General features: G+C 37.2%; 1 protein-coding gene across 2 annotated transcripts in view; it reads left to right on the plus strand.

Annotated features, from left to right (window-relative positions):
• Nucleotides 1–20,124, plus strand: part of LOC104144888 (EGF-like repeat and discoidin I-like domain-containing protein 3) — a 254,672-nt gene that overhangs the window by 179,803 nt on the left and 54,745 nt on the right. For both annotated transcript variants that reach the window (XM_068928088.1, XM_068928089.1), the window contains 2 exons: nucleotides 13,920–14,075; nucleotides 15,178–15,322. In XM_068928088.1, coding sequence (XP_068784189.1) covers nucleotides 13,920–14,075; nucleotides 15,178–15,322 — 301 coding nt within the window. The remainder of the gene's footprint in view (nucleotides 1–13,919; nucleotides 14,076–15,177; nucleotides 15,323–20,124) is intronic.

Here is a 20,124-nt window from a genome sequence, read left to right on the forward strand (position 1 = left end):
GTCTTTTGGGTATGAAAATTGTTTTCACAAGGTCAGTATTAACCTATAATCACTATGAGCAGATTTGGGAATACCTGAAATCTAGAGAATATTAAGAAAACGAACTATTTAATGTCTCATACTGCTGTCTGAGAACAAGCACTAAACATTTGAATTTTTGCTGGAGACTGCTGTGCATAAATGTGAGTTATTAAATAGAAAAATAAGAAAAATACTGAGTTATCCATCATTAAAATAGCAGGAACTTTGTCTCCAGAGACATCAGCATGGTAACCAATTTACTATTAAATAAAATACTTATACTATTAAATAAAATACCCAAATATTTTGTTTTATTATTGTGAGAAGGAGGAGGATTCGTTAACAGAACAACTGGACAGCTCAGTTTGGCAGAATCAAAAAATGGGAAATAAATTCAGTTCAGGTTGAATAATTTGAGTGCTTTTTTTCTCCAGTTTTTATAAGAAGCAAAAATATCTAGAATATTTAGTTTGAGGTTAGACTGAAATGTTTTTCTCTCTTCAAATAATTAATCCCTTTCTAGCCCTTATTTATTTTTATTTTTTTATTCTTATTTGGGCCAATTTTAAAAAGTAAAATGTGACTGCAAAATGAAAAAGCTAGAAGTTTTATTTAGAATATATTAAAATGAAAATTTCAGTTATTTTTTCCAGTTTTCCTCCCCAAATAACTTTTCTGAAAGTATTTACTAAAGTTTAGGTGAAAGTCCATATTTTGAGGTGTTACAGTTTAATGAATAGAGTGCCCAGCTTCTAATTAGAAATTTGAATATATGAGTATCCTACTCCAAAATAAATGCATTGAGTTTACTTACTTTTACCTTCTCAGTGCAAATCTTTTAAATATTATTTGTTTCTTTTTAATAACTATTGCACAATTTTAGATATTTTCTGCCATCCTCTTTCTAGACAGTCTTTCCATGGAGACCCTCAATTTAAAAAGGTCACCTGTCATGGAAAGAAATCTTTGCAGGCAGATGAAGGGTAAAACATTCCCAGGCCCCTGTGTAATTTATAACTTTAAGGCTCCTTGTCTGCTAAGTCCAGTTGGAGCCGCAAAAATGTTGTTCTTGTAAAGCTTGTTCCCACAGCAGAAATCATAGTGACTACTTAGGGACCTAGTCTGTAATGCATGAGACATCCCTTGAAATGCATGGATATGTTCAGTGCCTCAAGGGGTGTACACAGAGCCAGCCTGCTGCGGTGAAGATGCCAAAGTCGATCCAGAGAAAACAGAGTATTGGAGTCTTCCTTAAGTGTTGTCCATACACAGCAGTCACCGAAAATACATATTGAGACAGTAGTATTGACGTGTTATTGTCTATGATGTTTACTTTAAGGCAGCTTAGAAATCAGCAGGGTAGAAGAATAATTATGCAGCACAGTGATTAGGGTACTTGTCTGAGATCATCTAAATTCTAGTTTCTACTTCAGAAGCTATGCCAGTGTTTTACTTAGTGATTACTGATAATGTTTTTATACTTTTTTTCTTACTTTTTTATTCTCAATATTTTGGAATATTGTTTCTCTTATGTAGAATGTATTTTTTTATTTTTGTTATTTTATTCATTTTTTTATATCAGTGTCTCCCATACCACCTGCAGTTTCAGCCCCACTGCTGGCTCTCGGCCTCGCTTCTTTCGGTCTTCCAATGCCTAATACTAGCATAATTAATTGTATATCTGTGGATCTCACAAAACTACTCATCACTGCTGTGGCATACGAAAAATATACTTAAAATAAAGACTTTCTAAGTTCCATCATTCTGTCCCCATGCAGCAAAGAATTCAGGGTTTTTTTTTTTTCCGAAAAAAGGTAAGTAGGAAAAAAAATTAGCAACTTCATCATCAAGACCTTCCAAAGGGCACGCATGCACCAGGTGATAATTATTTGCTAATAAAATGATAAAACCTAAAATTCACAGAGGTCTTGCAGAACATTCATTCAAACATCTGTTAGTAAGAGCTCTAAGCAAACTGCCATCTGTCAAATCATTCATTTTGTCAAAGTTCATTTCCTCATTCGTGAGTACTGTAGTATCAGCTTCCAAAAAATACCTGTCGTCATAGATTAAACATTTCATATTACTTAGTATAGCTGTCAAATATGGCAAGTGAACCTTATGAAATACAGTCTCATAGTCATGATGTAAGGTGACTTGAACCATATATGAAGACTTAACTGGTAAGCTAAGCATTAAAAAATCTGTTAAAGCTTTTCATTTTTTATCAATATTCCAAAATATGACTTAATATTATACCAGGATTTCCTTGGAGAATAAAGACAATTGGTAGTTAGTACGGGAAAGCCCTTGGCAGGGGAGAATAAGGTACAACTGAATTCTCTCAAAACTCTTCCATGTAGGACCTTTGAACTGCAGCAGTTAGAACAGATCTTCAAGTGGTCAATGTCTGTCAGAGAGTCACTGGCTTCAGTGAAGCCAATACCAATGTCAGTCAGCTGCAGATCTCCCTCACTGTCTATATATTTAGCCTTCAGGCTAAAAATGTAATTTATGTACCCAAAGTAGACGAGAAAACAAAAGGACTGTAATCATCCATACACTCCCTTGTGTCCTGTTCCTCAGTGTCTATTTGATATCGTCTTATATTTCCCAGTGTCGTTCTTCATACACACAAACACCCACACACAAACATTTTCAAACAACTTTTGATTGAGGTTGCACAAAACCAGTCAGTTCAACATTAGAATTCCTATGGCAACAGAAACTTCATTCTGTTATGAGTGCCGTATGTAACATATTCTGTCAGCTTTCTTTAGTCACTCTTTGAAATATGGCTGAATGCTTGCAGTACAAATATTTTTAATGTATTGTTTTCTACATCTACAATACCAACTCTTTTGACTGAATAGCTGTTCGCATTTACCATATTAAAAGTAATTAAAACAGCAAGCAGTGGCACGCTGAAATGAGCAAGTGTTTGTCTGTCTGGTTTCTCGCTCCAGTAATAAGTTTCTTGTAAAGACACCACTACGTGGTGGCTCACTGACTTTAATGGAACAATGAGTGTGTGGGCATAGCAGCCTTCCTCTGGGGAGGATAAGGGTCTAAATCAATAAAACAATGCTATGGTAGTGTTACAAGCATGCAAATTGCATTTTATGTCTTAAACACTCACTTTCAAAATCAATAAAGCAAACAATCCTCACTTATGGCAGGCTTCTGCTAGTTTCAAATTCTAGAAAAGAACTATTTCAAGTTATCTCATTACAGCTAAGGTGCAGGATATGAAATTAAAAAAAAAAAAAGTAAAATTACATACAGATATATTAAAAAATTTTGCATTGTACGGAGGTGTGTATACATACTTATATATGTATAGGTGGGCCCAGAACAGTGCATAGGTCCTGAATTTTTATGTATATAGATGAGTCACAGGGATGTGCAGCATGAGCACTTGCTTTACTACGGTGGAAATACCAGCAGAGCCTTGATACAGCTCTAGTTGTGGAGAAGCACACAGTCCCGAGGTTGCAACTCAGTATTTTTCTGATATTTTAGAGGTGATGGAGAGAAAGTAATGGTGGAAAGAAACTCTCCTGGTAACAACAAGCATGTGCTTGTTATCTCAAAGGTCTTCTAATTTCAGTGGAACCGCATGTACTCGGAAAATCAATCCTATGGCCTGAAAAATATGTGTGTGTTTTATGCTTGCAGTGTTATAATCTTGATATTCCATGAGTGGTTGAGATAAAGAGACATCCTTCAGATCTGAGGCCTTTACTGAGACGTTTCAGACTTTGAGGGTTTTTTTTGTCTTTTACTGAACCGAGTGACACTGTACCTTTTTATCAAATCTATTGTCTGTCAGCTTTTGTGGAAAATCTCCACAGCTTTAGTGGAAAGTATTTTTTCAGGAAAACTGCAGAGGCTATTAAAACGGTTGGAAATTCTTTGTGTTTTCCTGATCATCAGGACTTTTGAGTGTAACTTTTTGTATTATGAAAAGACCCTAAAAGTTCTCAGCTCTTATTCTTCCAAAGTATTTTGAAAAAAAAAAAAAAAAGGTTGTAAAAAAAGTTAAAGTCAGTTGTCGGAAATTCCTCTCATACCTATTCTTGGTCTCAAGATCTGAAGTGCGATTACGCTTTCTTCTCTCTCAAAGAGAAGTGCTCACTAATCTACCACTTCCACTCCACTTCTATCTAAAACTTTGGCCTGTCTCCATATACAAACAATCACAGCAACTAACATTATTCTCGAGGATGACAAACTGTGAAGAGAATTGCTATTACTTACTCCTATTGCCCCGTTTGTATTTCTCCCACAAATTCTGTCATGAGGTGAACAGACAGTATAACAGCTGCTCTAATTATTTGCTGGTATTGCCAGATCAATCAGAAGTCCTGGTTGCAACTGGAACTGCAGTGTGCTTTGGGTTTTGAATAAAAAGAGGACTAAAAAGATTCTGCACTAAATAGAGGAGAAACATGAGATACTTGCCAGATACAACGGAAGAGCAAAAAAGATTGTTAAGTTGATAAACATGATAGGTGCATAAAGCCAGCTGGATATGATTGCCAGGCTCATTGGAAAAGACAGTTTCAAGAATTTATATGATGCTTACCGTTACCTTGGCCAAAGTAGAAAAGGGATAAAGATATGTAGTTTACCTGTCTTAGGAAAACTGCAATATGGTATTATTAGCAACTGAAAACAATATTTCATTATTGCCTGAGGAAGTATAACTAATGTGTGGTAGTATGAGAAGTGGTAAGCAAGCAGCTTCAGTCTCCTTGTGAAGGGAACGTAAATCTGGGAATGTGCAATGATCCCACAGCTCGAGAGAAGTCTTATCTCCTGTATGTTCCCTGCTATTCCAATTTTTGCTTCAGCTGCCATCTTTCTATGGGTAGGTTCAATTCCAGATTTGGTTTTAATGTTCAAAACTAGTGAAGAGGTAGGCTTCATGTGTTCAACAGACTTGTCATTTTCCAGCACATTTCCTTCTAACTTAACATTTCTTGGCCTGGCAAGCTACGTTAGACCTAGGCAAAGCCTGCTGGAGTCAGAATGGGAATTCTTCCCAGTTGTCCTTAGTGGGCTTCAAATGAGATCTTGTTTGTTATCATAGCTTTTACTGGAGTGCAACTACCAGAGTGCCTTAAAAACAAGTGGAGACAATGGAATAGAAAGTAGCTCTGGTCTTTATGGGCAGAAAAATAACAAATTTTCCCTGAATAGATTTTCATGGTAGTTTTGATTTTTTACTTTTGGAATTTTTTTCTGTTCTCTAAAGATGAGGGTCTTTGTAGGATTAAAACAGAAGTGTATGTTTTTGTTTCTGTGACCTGAGTCTGTCGTCTTATCTACTAACCTCTGTCAGCCAGATCAAACCTATTTTACATATGGAAATACATATTGATATTTTCTCTGACAGTTGTTTTCATTTACACGTTGTTTAATTGATACTTTTCTAGATGTTTTGTGGACATTTTTTTGAGAGGCATTAGCATGCCAAAGGCAGGAAGAGGAGTCACAAGTTGAAGGTATATGAAGGGATTAATAACAGCAATAAAACACTCTACTGTTTCTTAGCTAAACTTACATTGCAGGTGGTTAATAACCATTTAATCAATTCTTTGCAAATGAGATGAAATTTTCCTGGGCTACAGAACTCTGAACAATGTGAGACTGATTATGAGCCTCTTTTTGAGATGACAGTCTAAACATGCCAGTAGTTGAATAATTCATATCATCCAGTTAATGACATTCATAACAACTACCTTTGGGACTAAAACAATGACTTAGTAATAAGAAGAAACAGACCAAGCAAGTTTTTAGTCTGTCTAATTATGTAAGCTCTCTGAGGCATAAAGTGAAAGTTCTCAACAAAAGCCAGATCAGGTGAGTGCTTTTTATTATTATCCGTAGCATATGCTACTCTATATTAACATTACAGTTTGGTCTAAACAACCCCTGTGTTTATGTTTTCCATATAAGTGGATTTTAACATATATGCTGATCTTTTCACAGAGGGCAAATGAAATTAATAGGGCAGTTTATGGCTCTGATCCAACAGATGAACTTGAAGCATGGAAATAGTCTAACTGAAGATAGCGAAGATGATGATATGCTTCCAGCTAGACATGAACTTCTAGATGATTGGCTGGGAACAAGCCATAAGTGAATGTAGAAAAGAACTGAGAGTTATTCGTTGTTGCTGTAAGGTGTGATAGTCCAGTGAGACAGAAGAAACAACAGTGGCTGGAAGATGAGTTTGGAAAGGAGTTAGTGGCAAAGCTTTGAAGAGGCTTTGTTGGCTCTGCATCCATGTAGGCAGGACAAAAAAGGTTTGAGTTTGTACAGCAGATCAGAAATAACTGAATACTTAATTGATTTATCTGCAGGGTACAATCTCGCAGTTAAGCTAGGAATTGCCACTTGTAAAAATGACTTGCAGCAAATGACTGTATGAGTTCTCCTAGACTCTCACAAATATAAGATAAAAAATGTTGGCTTTTCTCCTTGTAATAATCCCCTTTCAAGTATGGCAGCAACAGTTGGAGTACTACTGTGGATAAATCACTATATTACCTAATCTAGATGCTAGTTAAAGCACATATCTCTGCTGCTATCCTGACTACAATAATGCCCTCAATTAAATCTGGAAAAGCTCTGCTGGCAGTGCTGATTAGGAGAGTGACAAAACGACACAGAGGGGCAAGATGTACAAGCCTCTTACATCACAGGTGCAGTGATAGCGTGCAATGAAGAGCAGAATAAGAGCTTCTGAACCTCCTCACGCACTGAGTCCTGCTTTGCAACCTGTTGCTTTTGACATGGTATCAGAGTGAAACAGCAACGCTCGGTAGCCTTCAGGGCCCCTAGTGCTTGAGGAGGGAAAGGGAAACATGGGAGAGAGCTTTCACACTCGTTACATTTTCCAGTTCATGGTGTCAGAGTGAAACAGCAATGCTCGGTAGCCTTCAGGGCCCCTAGTGTTTGAGGAGGAAAGGGAAACATGGGAGGGAGCTTTCACGCTCATTACATTTTCCAGTTTTGCAGGAATCATGTCAGGGTACTCCTTTCCCGATTTCTTCAAGCTCCTCCTGCTCAAGACCAATCACTCTTCTTGTCCCTGTCCTTTTTTATTACAGGCTGTTTCAGAGCCTTACTACTTTGAGGTACAGATTTTTGTTCTAATGTCCAGTCAAAAGTTACTCTTGGACAGTTTGCACCCATTTAGTATTAGACTAACTTTAACTTTATACTTGGCTGTTCTCCCGTTCTGGATTTATCTTTTCTGTTTATGAGTGATGCCTCTTAAGGGTGGAAACTAAATATGTTTAAGATTTTGTTACAAACATGTCCATTGGCAAGTGTCCCTATTTCTCATCAGAAGATGTTTTCTGTGGGTGCTCTCTGTCTGGCTTTATCAGGATTATGACTTTAAAAAGAAGGAAAAAAATTAAACGTTCAAAAACTGATGAAATCATCAGAGAAAGGTTGCTGTAAAGAGTCGTCACATGCCAGTATAACATTGATACCGTGTTCAACCCTAGTTTTTTTTGTTTCTTTTGTTTTTAGTAAAAGAAATTTACTTGGTGCCAGAAAAGATGGAGAATTATTTATAGCAATGCTATTGTATCTCATAACTGAAACAGGTAAACACTATAGTTCACTATAAACTGAATTTCTGTTACAAAGGAAGGATCATTAAAACATACATATTTACAGTCTTAGAGGTCAATATTTTGTGAGGTGTTTAATCTGAGCGTTTTTTTGGAAGCTTGTACTTAACGTAAAGTTCAGGCAAACTTGTACTATCAATGTTAATGGTGTTATTGCTAATTGTACAGTAACAACTGAGGGGACTATAGTTATTTATGCTGGGCAGAAGCATCGCATATGGTATCTTCCTAAAGTCACTGCACCTTGTCATCCTTCTTCTCTGCTCTTACATTTAATAATGCAGAAGATGCAGATGCAACTGATTGTTTTCAAATTTTTTTTGTCAAGTACCTAGCTTCTGGATGTTGAATATACTCTAATATTTGATCTCAAATTGCAAAGTACATGAACTTCTTCATTCAGGCCACATAGGTTGAGACTACAAAGCATTGGCTTCAGAACTCTACCAGAGAGAATTTAACTGACCAAAGCATGTATAGAGAAAACAGGCATAAATGGAAATAAGTTAGAAGACCATTGGAAAAGCTCATCTTTTCAGATTATTGAGCTTAGTGTCTTAAGAAAGAGGAAAAGTTATTCATATTTTCTTTTACTAATGTTATTCATAATAGAAAAAAATAGACTGAAAATAATATAAAAAGAAAATGGATTGCACTCTGAAGATGGGGTATGTGTAGTGAATTTCGATATTTTACCTGATTTTAGCTGATTGTCCTAATAAATTTTTCAGCACTCTAACATGTGTGTGGTGTTTCCCAAATTCTAAGTTCCAAAATTGTAAGTTAGGTCCTTAATGACATTTAGGAACTAATCTTGCCTTCAAAATTAAGCATTTCCGCTTAATTCAACAGCCTTATTGTTACCTTAAAGTAAAAAAAATCTGAAAATAAATCCTTCATGTATGCTTTTTGAATCTGAGGAACAAATTATACAAACAGAGAAAGAAATGAAACGTTATGGAAATATATGTATATATTTGTCCACGGATAGACGCATGCAAACTTATTCTTCACAGCCAACAAGAATATCTTAAATGGCAAATGAGCAGCTTGAAGTCTAATGCTTTCTATTTCATTCCATTCACTCTTTCAGCCTTCATGTATTAGGTCTCCCAAATATTATCAAAAAAGACTTCTTAAAAAGATGGTATATAGGTCAGAAGTTAAACCACACGCACATATGTGGAAACCTCACTTACCGCAGGAAGACTGTACTTGTGTCCTGGTGTCATATTATCACTGCAATTTTTGGTCTTTGTTTTGTGGAGCCATTTGGACTAGCAGTTTATTGAACAGCTGCTAGCCATCATGGGAAACAAGCTTCAAGTGGTTCCATCCCGTCCTATGCTCCTACATATACTCACACCTGAAACTGAAGCTGTACACGTCATGCAGATTTACAGGATTAGTTCTGAATTGTCTCTAAAAATATTATATTATTTTTACTCTATGCAGTCTGTAAAAACTTGAAAATTTACCTTGTTCATATCGCTCTTGGGAAAATACTTTTTCCATTTCTTTTGTTGGCTTTCTGATGTGGGTTCTTTTAAGTTAAATTCCAGTTAAATGATCAGTTTTGGTTGGCTACATCTTCAGCATAGGTATCTGAATGATTTAGCACCCTAAGACAGATTTCTTTATGAGCAAATTAACTGTATGATACAGTATAGAAGGCACCAAGTGATGGGCCGTACATAAGTTCAACCTTGGACATTTTATACAGCATTGAACCTGGTGTACCATATTTTGTCCCTTGGCACTGTTTATTAGCTTGAGTTGTCTCCGATGTTTGTTAGTTGCTGAACTTTTATCTGACTTGTAATATCAGCATAGTGATTTCGTATCGTCCACCGTATATCATGTAGACATAATCTATTTCTTGTAGAATCGGATTTAGATTAATTGAATCAGTATGTTTACACCACCATGAAACAACTGCGAGTCCGGGATAATTTATTTCCACTGGAGACGAGATTCCCCAGGCGGGTGTACATTATCTACTTTCTTCCTTCACTGCCAGTTCATCTCTCTGACCGCTGAAAAGCAAAGGAGGATGGTAGCTATTTCCAGAGAAATCGCTATTTTCCAGTAGCTTTCCTGTTAATCCTCAGACCCAAAATTCAAATAAATTTCCTCATTTTGGAGAGCTGGGGGGAGGAAAGATCTATTGAAGTTCTGTATCCAGTTCTACTGTAGGACCAAACTTAGCATACTCATGTGCCCTTCTATTGATTTATCTTGAGATCTAACCCAAATCAAGAGGCTAATTTTAGTTTTTCATCCCACAGATTACTGACTGTTCTGTAATTACACCGATATTAAAAAACTACTTGAGGCAGACTCTATTACCTGTATGTGTTAAACAGCACCTTACTCAAGTTTCATAGAGTGCTACTTAATCATAGGAAGAAAGGCAACAGGCATCCTTTACTTTGTATGCTTTTGAACATTCCCTGACCTGTGTTGGGTGAATTAGGCTAGATATAAATTGCTGGACCCAGGAGCACCCCCAGGTGCAGTACTATGCACAAAGGCCAACTGGCTAATCTGAATCTCCTCCTCTCGAAATAACTTTAAATGTAAGTAAGGGGAGTAGAACTGATTAGTCTCTGGGGGTTTTTTTTGGTTCTTTTTTTTTTTTTACTCTTTTTTTGTTCTTTCCTCAAATTTCAATGCGAGTTTCTGCTTCCAAGGTCTTTACCATAAATTAATACTTTGACATTATTGGGATTTTTTTTATCTTCTCTTAAAGTACTATTGGCCTTGATTTGTCTGGTTAGTCTAGGTAAGAATATGGGTCCTTTATACTTAAATAAGCTATTGTATTTTCAAAGTGATTTATTAAACTCTTGTTATCCTGATTACTTTCACTTCTTTATTTGTTATAAAACTAGGACATGTATGTAATTAGAATATATAACGTTCTATCCTAAATCCATATTTCTCCTGTATCCACGAAGCAGAGCTGTCTGAAGTTGGGTTTTTTTTTTTCCACAATTGCCAGAGAAAAATGCGTTTAAAATGCTTTTAGTGCTAAGAGAGCTAGTGCACGTTTCACATGGGGAGCTCTGCTTCCTACTGAAGTACATTAACTAAGAAAGATTTCAGCAGCTGCCTCATTATAGTCCTTGCACAGTTGTAATATTTTGTATTTTGCTAAACACTGACATGAAAAATTTAAAGCACGTAGAAGAACCCAGACACAAAGGGCCACTTAATTCCTGGTGTACCCTTATGCACTGAATGGAGATACCCCAGGCGTAAAGTCAGCCCCATGACAATTTTGTACATTCTAAAGCTGTAGGGATCTCTGAGTGTTTTTTTCTCCCCCTTCATTGGGGTTCTCCTGCAAACTTTGACAGAATATATAGACCTAATTGCAAAACAGTGTGTCCCATTTTTATTTCCTAATTTATTTGAACCTCAATACTGTTTAAAGCCAAAAATCAGTTTGCGACTCAGAGTAGGGATGCTGATCCAGAAAAATCCTAAAAGGAAAGATACTATCTGTTAAAACACAGATGTAAATAAAATTGCATAGCTTATACATGCAGATATCCAGATATGAAGTAAGGGGATTGGTGTATAGCTGAAAAAAGGGAATGCTTTTTGATTCCTGAAGGTCAAAGAACACAGGTTAAACATTATGCAGATTAAGTGAGTATTTAAAAATTAAGTTATTTTTATTTACTTCTGATAATTCTGTAACTAAATCTTCCTTTGATTCAATAGGGCTCTTTTTTCCTCAGTATTAAGCTCTTTGGCAGATTAATTCTGGGTGCTTTTTTGTGTCATTGTTTTACTTCTTAAATTGCAGTAATTGTTTTGTTGTGCATTAGAGATGGAGGCTGGGGTCTGGAAAGGAGCCGGTCTGTGAATATATGAAGTGGTTAAAGCCATGTTTTCATTGGAAACTACTCTTTCTTCCATTAAAGAAAAAACATTTTCTACATAAATTCTCATCCAAAAAACCTTCCCTAGATCATTAGCTAAAAAAAATTTGGGGAGTAATGCTGAAAAAATACCAACTTCTATGCCTGACTGGATCAAAGAAAACATGTTTGGTACTACACTATATCTTCCTTTTTTTCCAAGCAATAAAATGTCTTATGTGTGCACATATAAAGGCAAATAAGCATATGTGAAAGGCAAATAAGCAAAGACTATTTTATTTTTGACTGTACTTTTTCTAATTTGATTTTGGAGATGGTGGTCTTTAAGTATTATCACTTTTGTAAATATTAGATGACAAATTCTTTTGTTTCATCTTGCCTGTTTAAGTATAAGAGTATTCTTAAATTACATATAGAGAGTAAAACTTGCCTAAGAAACCTCTAGAAGCCTTTGTGTGTAATTGTTTGCTATTCTAGGTTAACCTACATCTTGGAGTACCAAGTATGTTTCACTTTACTTACAGGCTTGTCTGCGTTCAGGGCTGATGATAAGCTCTGGAGTTGTCCTCTTAGGATAACATTATCCTTTTTTTTCCAGGAGAACATAGGTGTGTGTGTGTGTGTGTGTGTGTGTGTGTGTGTGTGTGTGTGTGTATTTGGGGGGAGGGAGGTGGTTTTTTTGAAAGACTGTGGAAAGAAGGAAGTTTCCCAAGACTGTAAATGGATTGGACCTGAGTCTCTTCTTTCTTATACCTGTCTAAATTCCTGGTTCCATTCACTACATTGGAATTGCAAAACTTCCTGAATTTTCCTGATATAGATCAGAATTTTTACAAGATCTTTCTTAACTTTTGTGGGGCTGCTTCTCTTCTCTCGCACAACAATACAAATCAGATCTAAATCTCTTGCAAAAAAACATTGTTATTCTAAAGGTGTATGAATGTTTACTCATTATTTATATGGGGCAAATGGGGTAAAACTAAAATGGCGTTTCTCTTGCCTCAAAAAGAGAAGTATGAGAAAGCCTAACTATTTCTGGTAGCTGAGAAATAGCTAGCACTCCTCAGAAAGAACCTGCAGTAAAATATCGTCTTTCCCCACTCTCCAATTGTGTATGTAGTGAGATATCGTAACATTGGCATTTGATCTTTACGTCCTTAGTAGACCCTAGGTGACATTAGCAAGTGACAGAAAATCTTCAGACTGCCCTGCAATGAGGCATCTTACCAGGTGATACGTGGCCTGTCTCTGACTTCCCGCGTCCCTGCCTGGGGGCTGCCAGCCCAGGGAGGAGGGAGCGCGGTGGTCGCCCCACCAGCTGGGGATCACTGAGAAGGTTCTTTAGGAGGAAGCAAGTGCTAAAGTAGCCTGATGTGTTATTTACATTTTCCCGATTGATTACTCTTTATTATTCCCACTCACTTCCTTTCTTCACACATCTGCCTGCACCTTTATGCCAGCCTGACAGTATGACATCACTTTGTTACGCTTCATTTGGTATAGCAGTTACAGGTTTCAACTGCCTCTTGGTAAGGAGTGGGAGTGCAATTGTCAGAGATTACCTCTTGGTAGTCTTCATTACAGGGATGAGGTTGAGGATGCTAATATTATTTGATTTAGAAGTATAACATTCTGACTTTTGTAAGAATATAGTTAGCTTTCACATATCATGCATGGATAAGCAAGGAAAAATTAAGGCTGCGTGTTGTACCTTGAACTCTCTGTACACCTTCATTTTTTACTTCGTGGTGTGAAGGCTTGCTCAAACAAATACGTTGGGAATGTTCACATCCCTTAGTAGCCGTTAGTATTTTGCCCTTGAATGCTTTGGAACTGGCATTTCGCTCATGATCTTTAAATCTATGAATTTTCAGTAAGTATCAAGGAAAAGTCTGTTTAATTGCTTTATAGTGCATCTGTGTATTTTTACTTAGGCTTTGAGAAAAAAAAGTTGACCTGAAGTTAGCTTGGACTCCTTCAGATGGAATTCTAAATTGTCTTCTAGTAGAATGGAAGATCCAGCCTTTAATAAACAAGTGTATTAAAAAGTGTTGTTGCATTTCCTTTTTAGATATATACCAGTGCTGTGTTTGTGTGTGTGTCTGTGTGCATACACATACACACAAAGACAGCAATATAGTGCATGCTTATTGTTCAATTTTTTTTTCATTTATTTTTTTAATTTATATATGACATGAATGAAAAATAAATGGAGTTAATGCAAAAATTGAGATAGTCATTTAAATGCTACAGTTCTCTTTTTTTTCCTTGGAGTTAGAAAAAGAAAAGAATCTAGTAACAGCATTGTGTCCCTCAGATATTTAATGATGATATTGTGTTGTTATTTCAGATAAACCTGCAGAGGAAAATGAGAGTCACTGGAGTAATAACCCAAGGAGCCAAGAGGATCGGAAGTCCAGAATATATAAAATCTTACAAAATCGCATATAGTAATGATGGGAAGTCTTGGTCAATGTACAAAGTAAAAGGCACAAATGAAGATATGGTAAGATTAAGTCATCTCTGTATGCGTAAGTCTCATGGTTTAGCTGCCTTCAGAAGTATGAGATATCTCTAGTAGATAAGCGTAGTTGCCTGACAGAGAAACAGAGAAAGCAGTCTGAGATGTTGCCTTGTTATTATTTTTCTCCGAAAAAAAAACATGGCCAAAAATTGCACTTTCTGTCTACTAGGAATTTCTTATACTTTAATTGATGGTTGTAAAAATATTGTGTCCCAAAGCTAGAATAATCCTGTTTATTACACTTAACTGATTTTCATTTTAATTAGTTTACCAGTAATTACTCATTACTCTGTTTTCAATTTAGTTTTATTACACTAGCAGATTAATGTTAACCCTTAAAAGCATAGCACTCATTCATCAATGCTAATCTCTGCATTGCACAAACAGTATCATCCAGTAAGAAGTGTTATAGTTACAATTTACTTTTATAGAGAGTTCTGCATGCAGAGCAGCAAGAATCACTTTACTGTGTAAGTTAAGATAGCACTCAAGACACTTAGCAATGTTTGACATAGTTTCTCTTATGCAGGCAGAAAGTTGAAACGCAATGTGAAAAGGTGTATAATGAGGGAAGAAAACAAAATATAATCATATCTGGTCAGAGCGAGGAGAATAGAAGAATGTTTTTAGGTTTAATTCAGCTCCCGCTGAGATCAATGGAAAGGTTTCAGTAGACTTCAGTAGAAGCTGGAGCAGTTTCTTGAACTATAGGGAAAAAAATAAATGTCAATCAGTGTAAATAATTGCAGGCTAGATTGAACAGGGACTATGTGATACACTAATTTGAAAAGAAGAAGTAGGTTAGTGCATTAGAAGCTCCAGCTTCTAGGAGTGACAAGTCAAAGGCCCTGATTCGGCAGAGGCAGCAAACGTCTGCATGCGTAAGTAAGTGGCAGTTATACCTTCCTTAAAACCCTGAGTGCTGGGCATGAGAAGTGAAAGAACAGCCTCTATTTGTGAAAAAGTCACAGAGAACCGAGGAGGGAAGGTTAGAAGAACAAAGGGGGTATGTTTGAGCCATGGAAATGAAATGAACATCTCAATTCTCTTAGCGTATTTTTATGAATATGTCATTTTATTGTAGGTGTTCCGTGGAAACGTGGACAACAACACTCCATATGCCAACTCCTTCACACCACCAATAAAGTCACAGTACATACGGCTGTATCCTCAGGTCTGCAGAAGGCATTGTACATTGAGAATGGAACTTCTTGGCTGTGAGTTATCAGGTGGGTTTTACAGCAATTGTCGTATCTCAGAAATGAACAAACAAGCAACACGTTTTTGTGCCAGTGGTCTGAAACAGATCCAATTTATTCATGGTGAAATGCAGTTGGCATCACTGAGGTTAACCAGATACTTACTTGTCTCTTTTTATGTACATGATATAAGCAAGAATAGTTGCTTATGGCAGGGTAGTGGTAGTAGTAGTAGTAGGGTAGCATAGAAGCAACCTCATAATTCTTAGTAAATCTTTTTGAGCACATTGGCCTCCAGTGATGTGTAACCTAGAAAAGGTCAGTTATAGCAGTTTTAATAAGTACCAATAGATATCAGGAGCTGTAATAGTACATATTGAACAGACACTGAGACAGTCTCTAACTTGCCACTTGGTACAGCCAAAACAAAGCATAGGAAGAGAAACAGTTGCTGAGAACTGAAGCTGTTGGTTCGGTATTGCACAGCAGACTCAGGGCAGAACCAGGAACCAAAGTCAATCTGAGTCATTTCTCATGACTGCTGGGTGATCATGCTGCTGGTTGAAGGTATGTTGCATGGCATCCTTGGAGGTACAAGAGGGCTTCATCTGGACTGGAATAAGATATATTTTGCTGGGCTGCTTTAGAAAACATTTGAGTTTAGATTTGTTTTGTGACTTTCCAGCAGAGGCAGTGATTGTGTCTTGTAGGAAAAGTAAGTGAAAAAGTAGAGCTAATATAAACCCTCTTAAGGTTCAGAGTAGCAGACGTTATAGCTCATAAATGTAGAGCTTGACCTCTAGCTAATCTCTGCAAGAACCATGTTCCTTTACAAATTCAGTAAAGCATGTAACTTTGTTTATCTTTTTCAAGGGATCAACCTTTTCCAGTGGGAGCGCGCCACAAATTCATTTAAGAATGATTTTCATGTGGCTACCTGCTTACTGTACAAACAGTAGTCATCCAGTTCACGAATGATATATCAAAACAGTAGGAGTTAAATAATTTTCAGTCCCCTAGTGGCATCAAAACCAGATTCAGAAATGAAAAGCTAATGCATTAATCTCAGTGTAGCCCTTTTCCAATATAGATAGATTTGATAGTAAATAGAAAATTCTGTCTAGCTGCTTTAGTCTATTAGATTTTTTTTTTTGTCTTCCCTTTCTGGAACCACAATTTAGAGTAAGTCCTTGCCAGAATGACCAGGAATTGTTTTGCTCAAAGAACTGTGAAAGCTACTGAAGTGAATTCATTTCAGCGGTCTCCTTACAGTTTCAAGGTCATCATTTCTTAGAACTGCAGGCAGCCAAGGCTCAGCAAAACAATTTCAGTCTCTGCTGAAAGGAGAGTATAATTATACATAAAGACAGTCTAATGCACTCTTATTCCAGGTGGTCTATTTTAGGCTGAAAAGCACGTTGAGAGATCTGGCTTCTCTAACAAGTGATGGAGCTAGAGAAGAGAATAACTACTGAAGGGAAGGAGACTATGTTGCAGGACGATCATCCTAAAAATGGATCCTTTCTTGGGTCGTACTTCAGCAATATGTTCAGCAATATGGTCAACTATAGTCTCATTAATAGTTTAACTTACCAGGACCCGTAATCAGATTTTTTGAAATGCATTTTCAGTGCTTAGCCATCAGTAAAATATGCATTTATTAATTCGCATGGCCTTGTGTTCCTGCCTTTACTTGTGTTTTGCACATCTCTGTGCTGTAAATTCCTTTCTCTCGGAGTGTACTTAGTTGTGAGGAGACACAGGTAACAACTAAGATTTCTTAGAATACCTTTTATTCATTTAAGCTGTTAGTAGTAAGTAGAATCGAACTGTTACTAACAACAGATAGCTGTTCACACAACACATTCACTTATTCACTCACGCAGTACATTCACACACTCAAACACTCACTAATACTTACTCACTCATAGTTACCTGTCTGCAACAGCAGCTGGGAGGGAGGGCAAGCCCAGCTGTGTCCTCAGGAGCAGAGGGTCACACTGACATGCCAGTGGACACGGGGTAGATGTTTGGGAAGTGCTTCACGTGGTCCTTTGTTTCAGTCCAGTCTGTATACAGTCACATAATCTTCGTCGGCTTATAGCAGATCCTGTCATCTTGCATATGCTCCAAGTTACATGTTGTTGATGTTAGTGTTTTTTAGTGGCCTTGTAGAGATTCAGCAGATTCTTGGTGTTCTGAGTTTATCAGCTCTTGCAGAAGAATGCTAGTGCCCAAAGCTTATCAGTCCTCAGCAAACTTTCACACACTACCTTCTCAGCGCTTACTTTTATTCACTTTGGCCTGTTGTTTTCTGGAAACTGTGTTTCCATCCAAACCTACAGGTAGCTATAGAATCCTTTCGCACCAGCTCACATGCAAGGGGCCTTTTTAACATCTGCATTTAAAACCAGATTCCGCTGCCCCTGTTCATCTTCAGCAATATCTAACCCTGAAAAGAATCCTGTGTGCATAAACGGGAGCATTTACTGGCTAAAATACTACTTGCAGTGAGCAAAAGGAGTGGAAATTCTCTTCATATTTGTCTGTTAAAAGTTTCAGACAGGCTCGATGAAAAAAAAGATCATGGACTTCATGTATTTTTTCCTATCCAGTTGCCTATATTTTTATACATAATTTTGAAAATCTCTTTATTTTCACAAAAGACACAATAGCACAGTATTGATCAAAACCACCCTTGGCCTAGCATAACTGCCTACTCAGTACTGCATGAATCCTGCTCTGAAACAAGACAAATGTAGACCTTCACATGCAAATCTGGGTGATGGAGCTTTTCTGAGTGCCACCAGCACTTGACATCTACACAGGCTCTGGTTTTGCCTCCACTGTATCAGAAATTTAATATTTCGTTGAGAGGTTGAGCTTCCTTGAAAGAATGGTGGATGAGGGCACTGTATGGGACTCAAATTAGAGAGCAAAATGTTGTGCCCCCAGAAGAAACAACAGAGAATAGCCTCAGTGTGGTTTCTTTCAATTCTCAGACCCTCATCCACACTTTTCCAAAGTGTAGATTCCTCATGATTTCAGTACTGTTTCATTGGGCTAGACCAAATAAGAAGCAACCATGTACTTATATCTAGATAGATTTAAACGTACATAGTTATCATTTATCACTACTTAAAACATATGAAATGTGTTGGCCTAAAATACTCCACTGAGCTTAGCCATAAATATCTCTGCATTAGCTCTCATTACCTTCAACAGGTTTTAAGAAAGGGAAGGGAGATTTAATCCTTTCACAGGGATACTGTGAAACAAACGTTAAGAAGGTAAAGTATAGTGAAGAGGAGACGTTCCAGGGAGCCCTGAGCATTCTTATAAATGTACTTCTATAGGGGTGATTATTTACTGACAGAAAGTTTTGTAAGAGTTTGATCGTTCTGTCCTTTGTGCTCAGGGTGAAAGCTCACCTATCAAAAGGGGTAGTCATTATCTTCTGTCTTTGCAGCAGGGTGGAGCAGGGGCTGGGAAGTGATCTGTTAGTGTTGTCTTTGATAGGGCACTAAGATGTTGTTCTGTCACCTGAGTGCGCAACAGCATCCTTTTATGGTTCTCGTTGTTTTTTCTCACTTTCTCCGTTTCTTTTAACAACTGTCTCCCTTCTCGTTTTGTTTTTCTTCAGGGGCAGTGGAGAAAGATTAGTGTAAAAACCCATCACTGGGAGCGCTACGCATGCACACACGCAAAAGCACACACGTTTGTTGTCTTGTACATCAGTAATAGCATTCAGAAGAGATAGAATGGGTTCATTCTCTTTGAGAGATTGGACCATTGCTGAAAAACAGTTTTGACAACCCGTGCTTTTGTAGCAGAAACCTCCTTCAGATTCTTCAGGTGAAACAATCTTGCTGACAGCCCTTGTGATCTAGTAGTGATACCTCGGAATTGAATAACAAGAAAAAGCCTTTTCTAAAGCAGCAGATGTCTTTCTCTCATTTGCTCCCCTCTGCTCTCAAGAAAGGTGTTTTGCTGTTGTTTTAGACTAGATGTTTCTTTCTACAGGCAAGGCTATGCAAGCTTCCATTTAGGCATTAAGAATCGATTCTGAAAAGTTTTTCAAAAATTAGCTTGTTTGTTTTTAAATTCAATATAAAACATTGCAGTACTTAAACATTCAAAGTTTAAGTAAAATCGTTAACATACTAAAGAGCATATTATCCTCACCTCTCCCTGGTAATATGCATATACTCCTGCTATTGTTCGCTCACCTGAAGAGCCTGGTCTTATCTCCCCTGATTTGAATACAAAACAATTCCACTTAACTCTGTGGGTTAAACCAACTGGAGAAAGTGAAAGTAGAATCTGACCAGAAGGTCTTTGCTGGTAATATCACAGAAAACAAATCCACAGAGAACAAGTAAGAGTCAGGTCTTTAAACAGGGGTAAACCTACTATAGAGGAAGCAAACTTTTAAGAAAAAGACAACCAGCTTCTGTACCTAGCTCAAATAAAGAAGAACAATATAAAGACTTTGGGTATTTTAAGTGATCACGTTGCGTGCTGGTTCTCTCAAGAGACACAAGCTGAGCGAGGTCCTGTCACAGCAGTAAAGCCTTTGTGACTTACAGGTATGCTTAAAGAAACACAGCTGGTGACTTGGCAAATGGCTATTTGTAAGGAACCAGCTCAGCAGCTGGGGATGTGAGAGTCAGGTGGAAAACAGAGATCTTCCCAATGATATTTAAAATCAGGGTTCCATATATTCGCAGTCATTAAAGGATGACACACCTCTTGCAAAATGAGGTGTGTTAAATCCTGGGCACGTTCTGACTCAGTGAATTAGAGTATACTAAAATATTATTTGCAGGTTG

Source organism: Struthio camelus, chromosome Z (assembly GCF_040807025.1).
Source record: "Struthio camelus isolate bStrCam1 chromosome Z, bStrCam1.hap1, whole genome shotgun sequence".
Taxonomy (NCBI): Eukaryota; Metazoa; Chordata; class Aves; order Struthioniformes; family Struthionidae; genus Struthio; species Struthio camelus.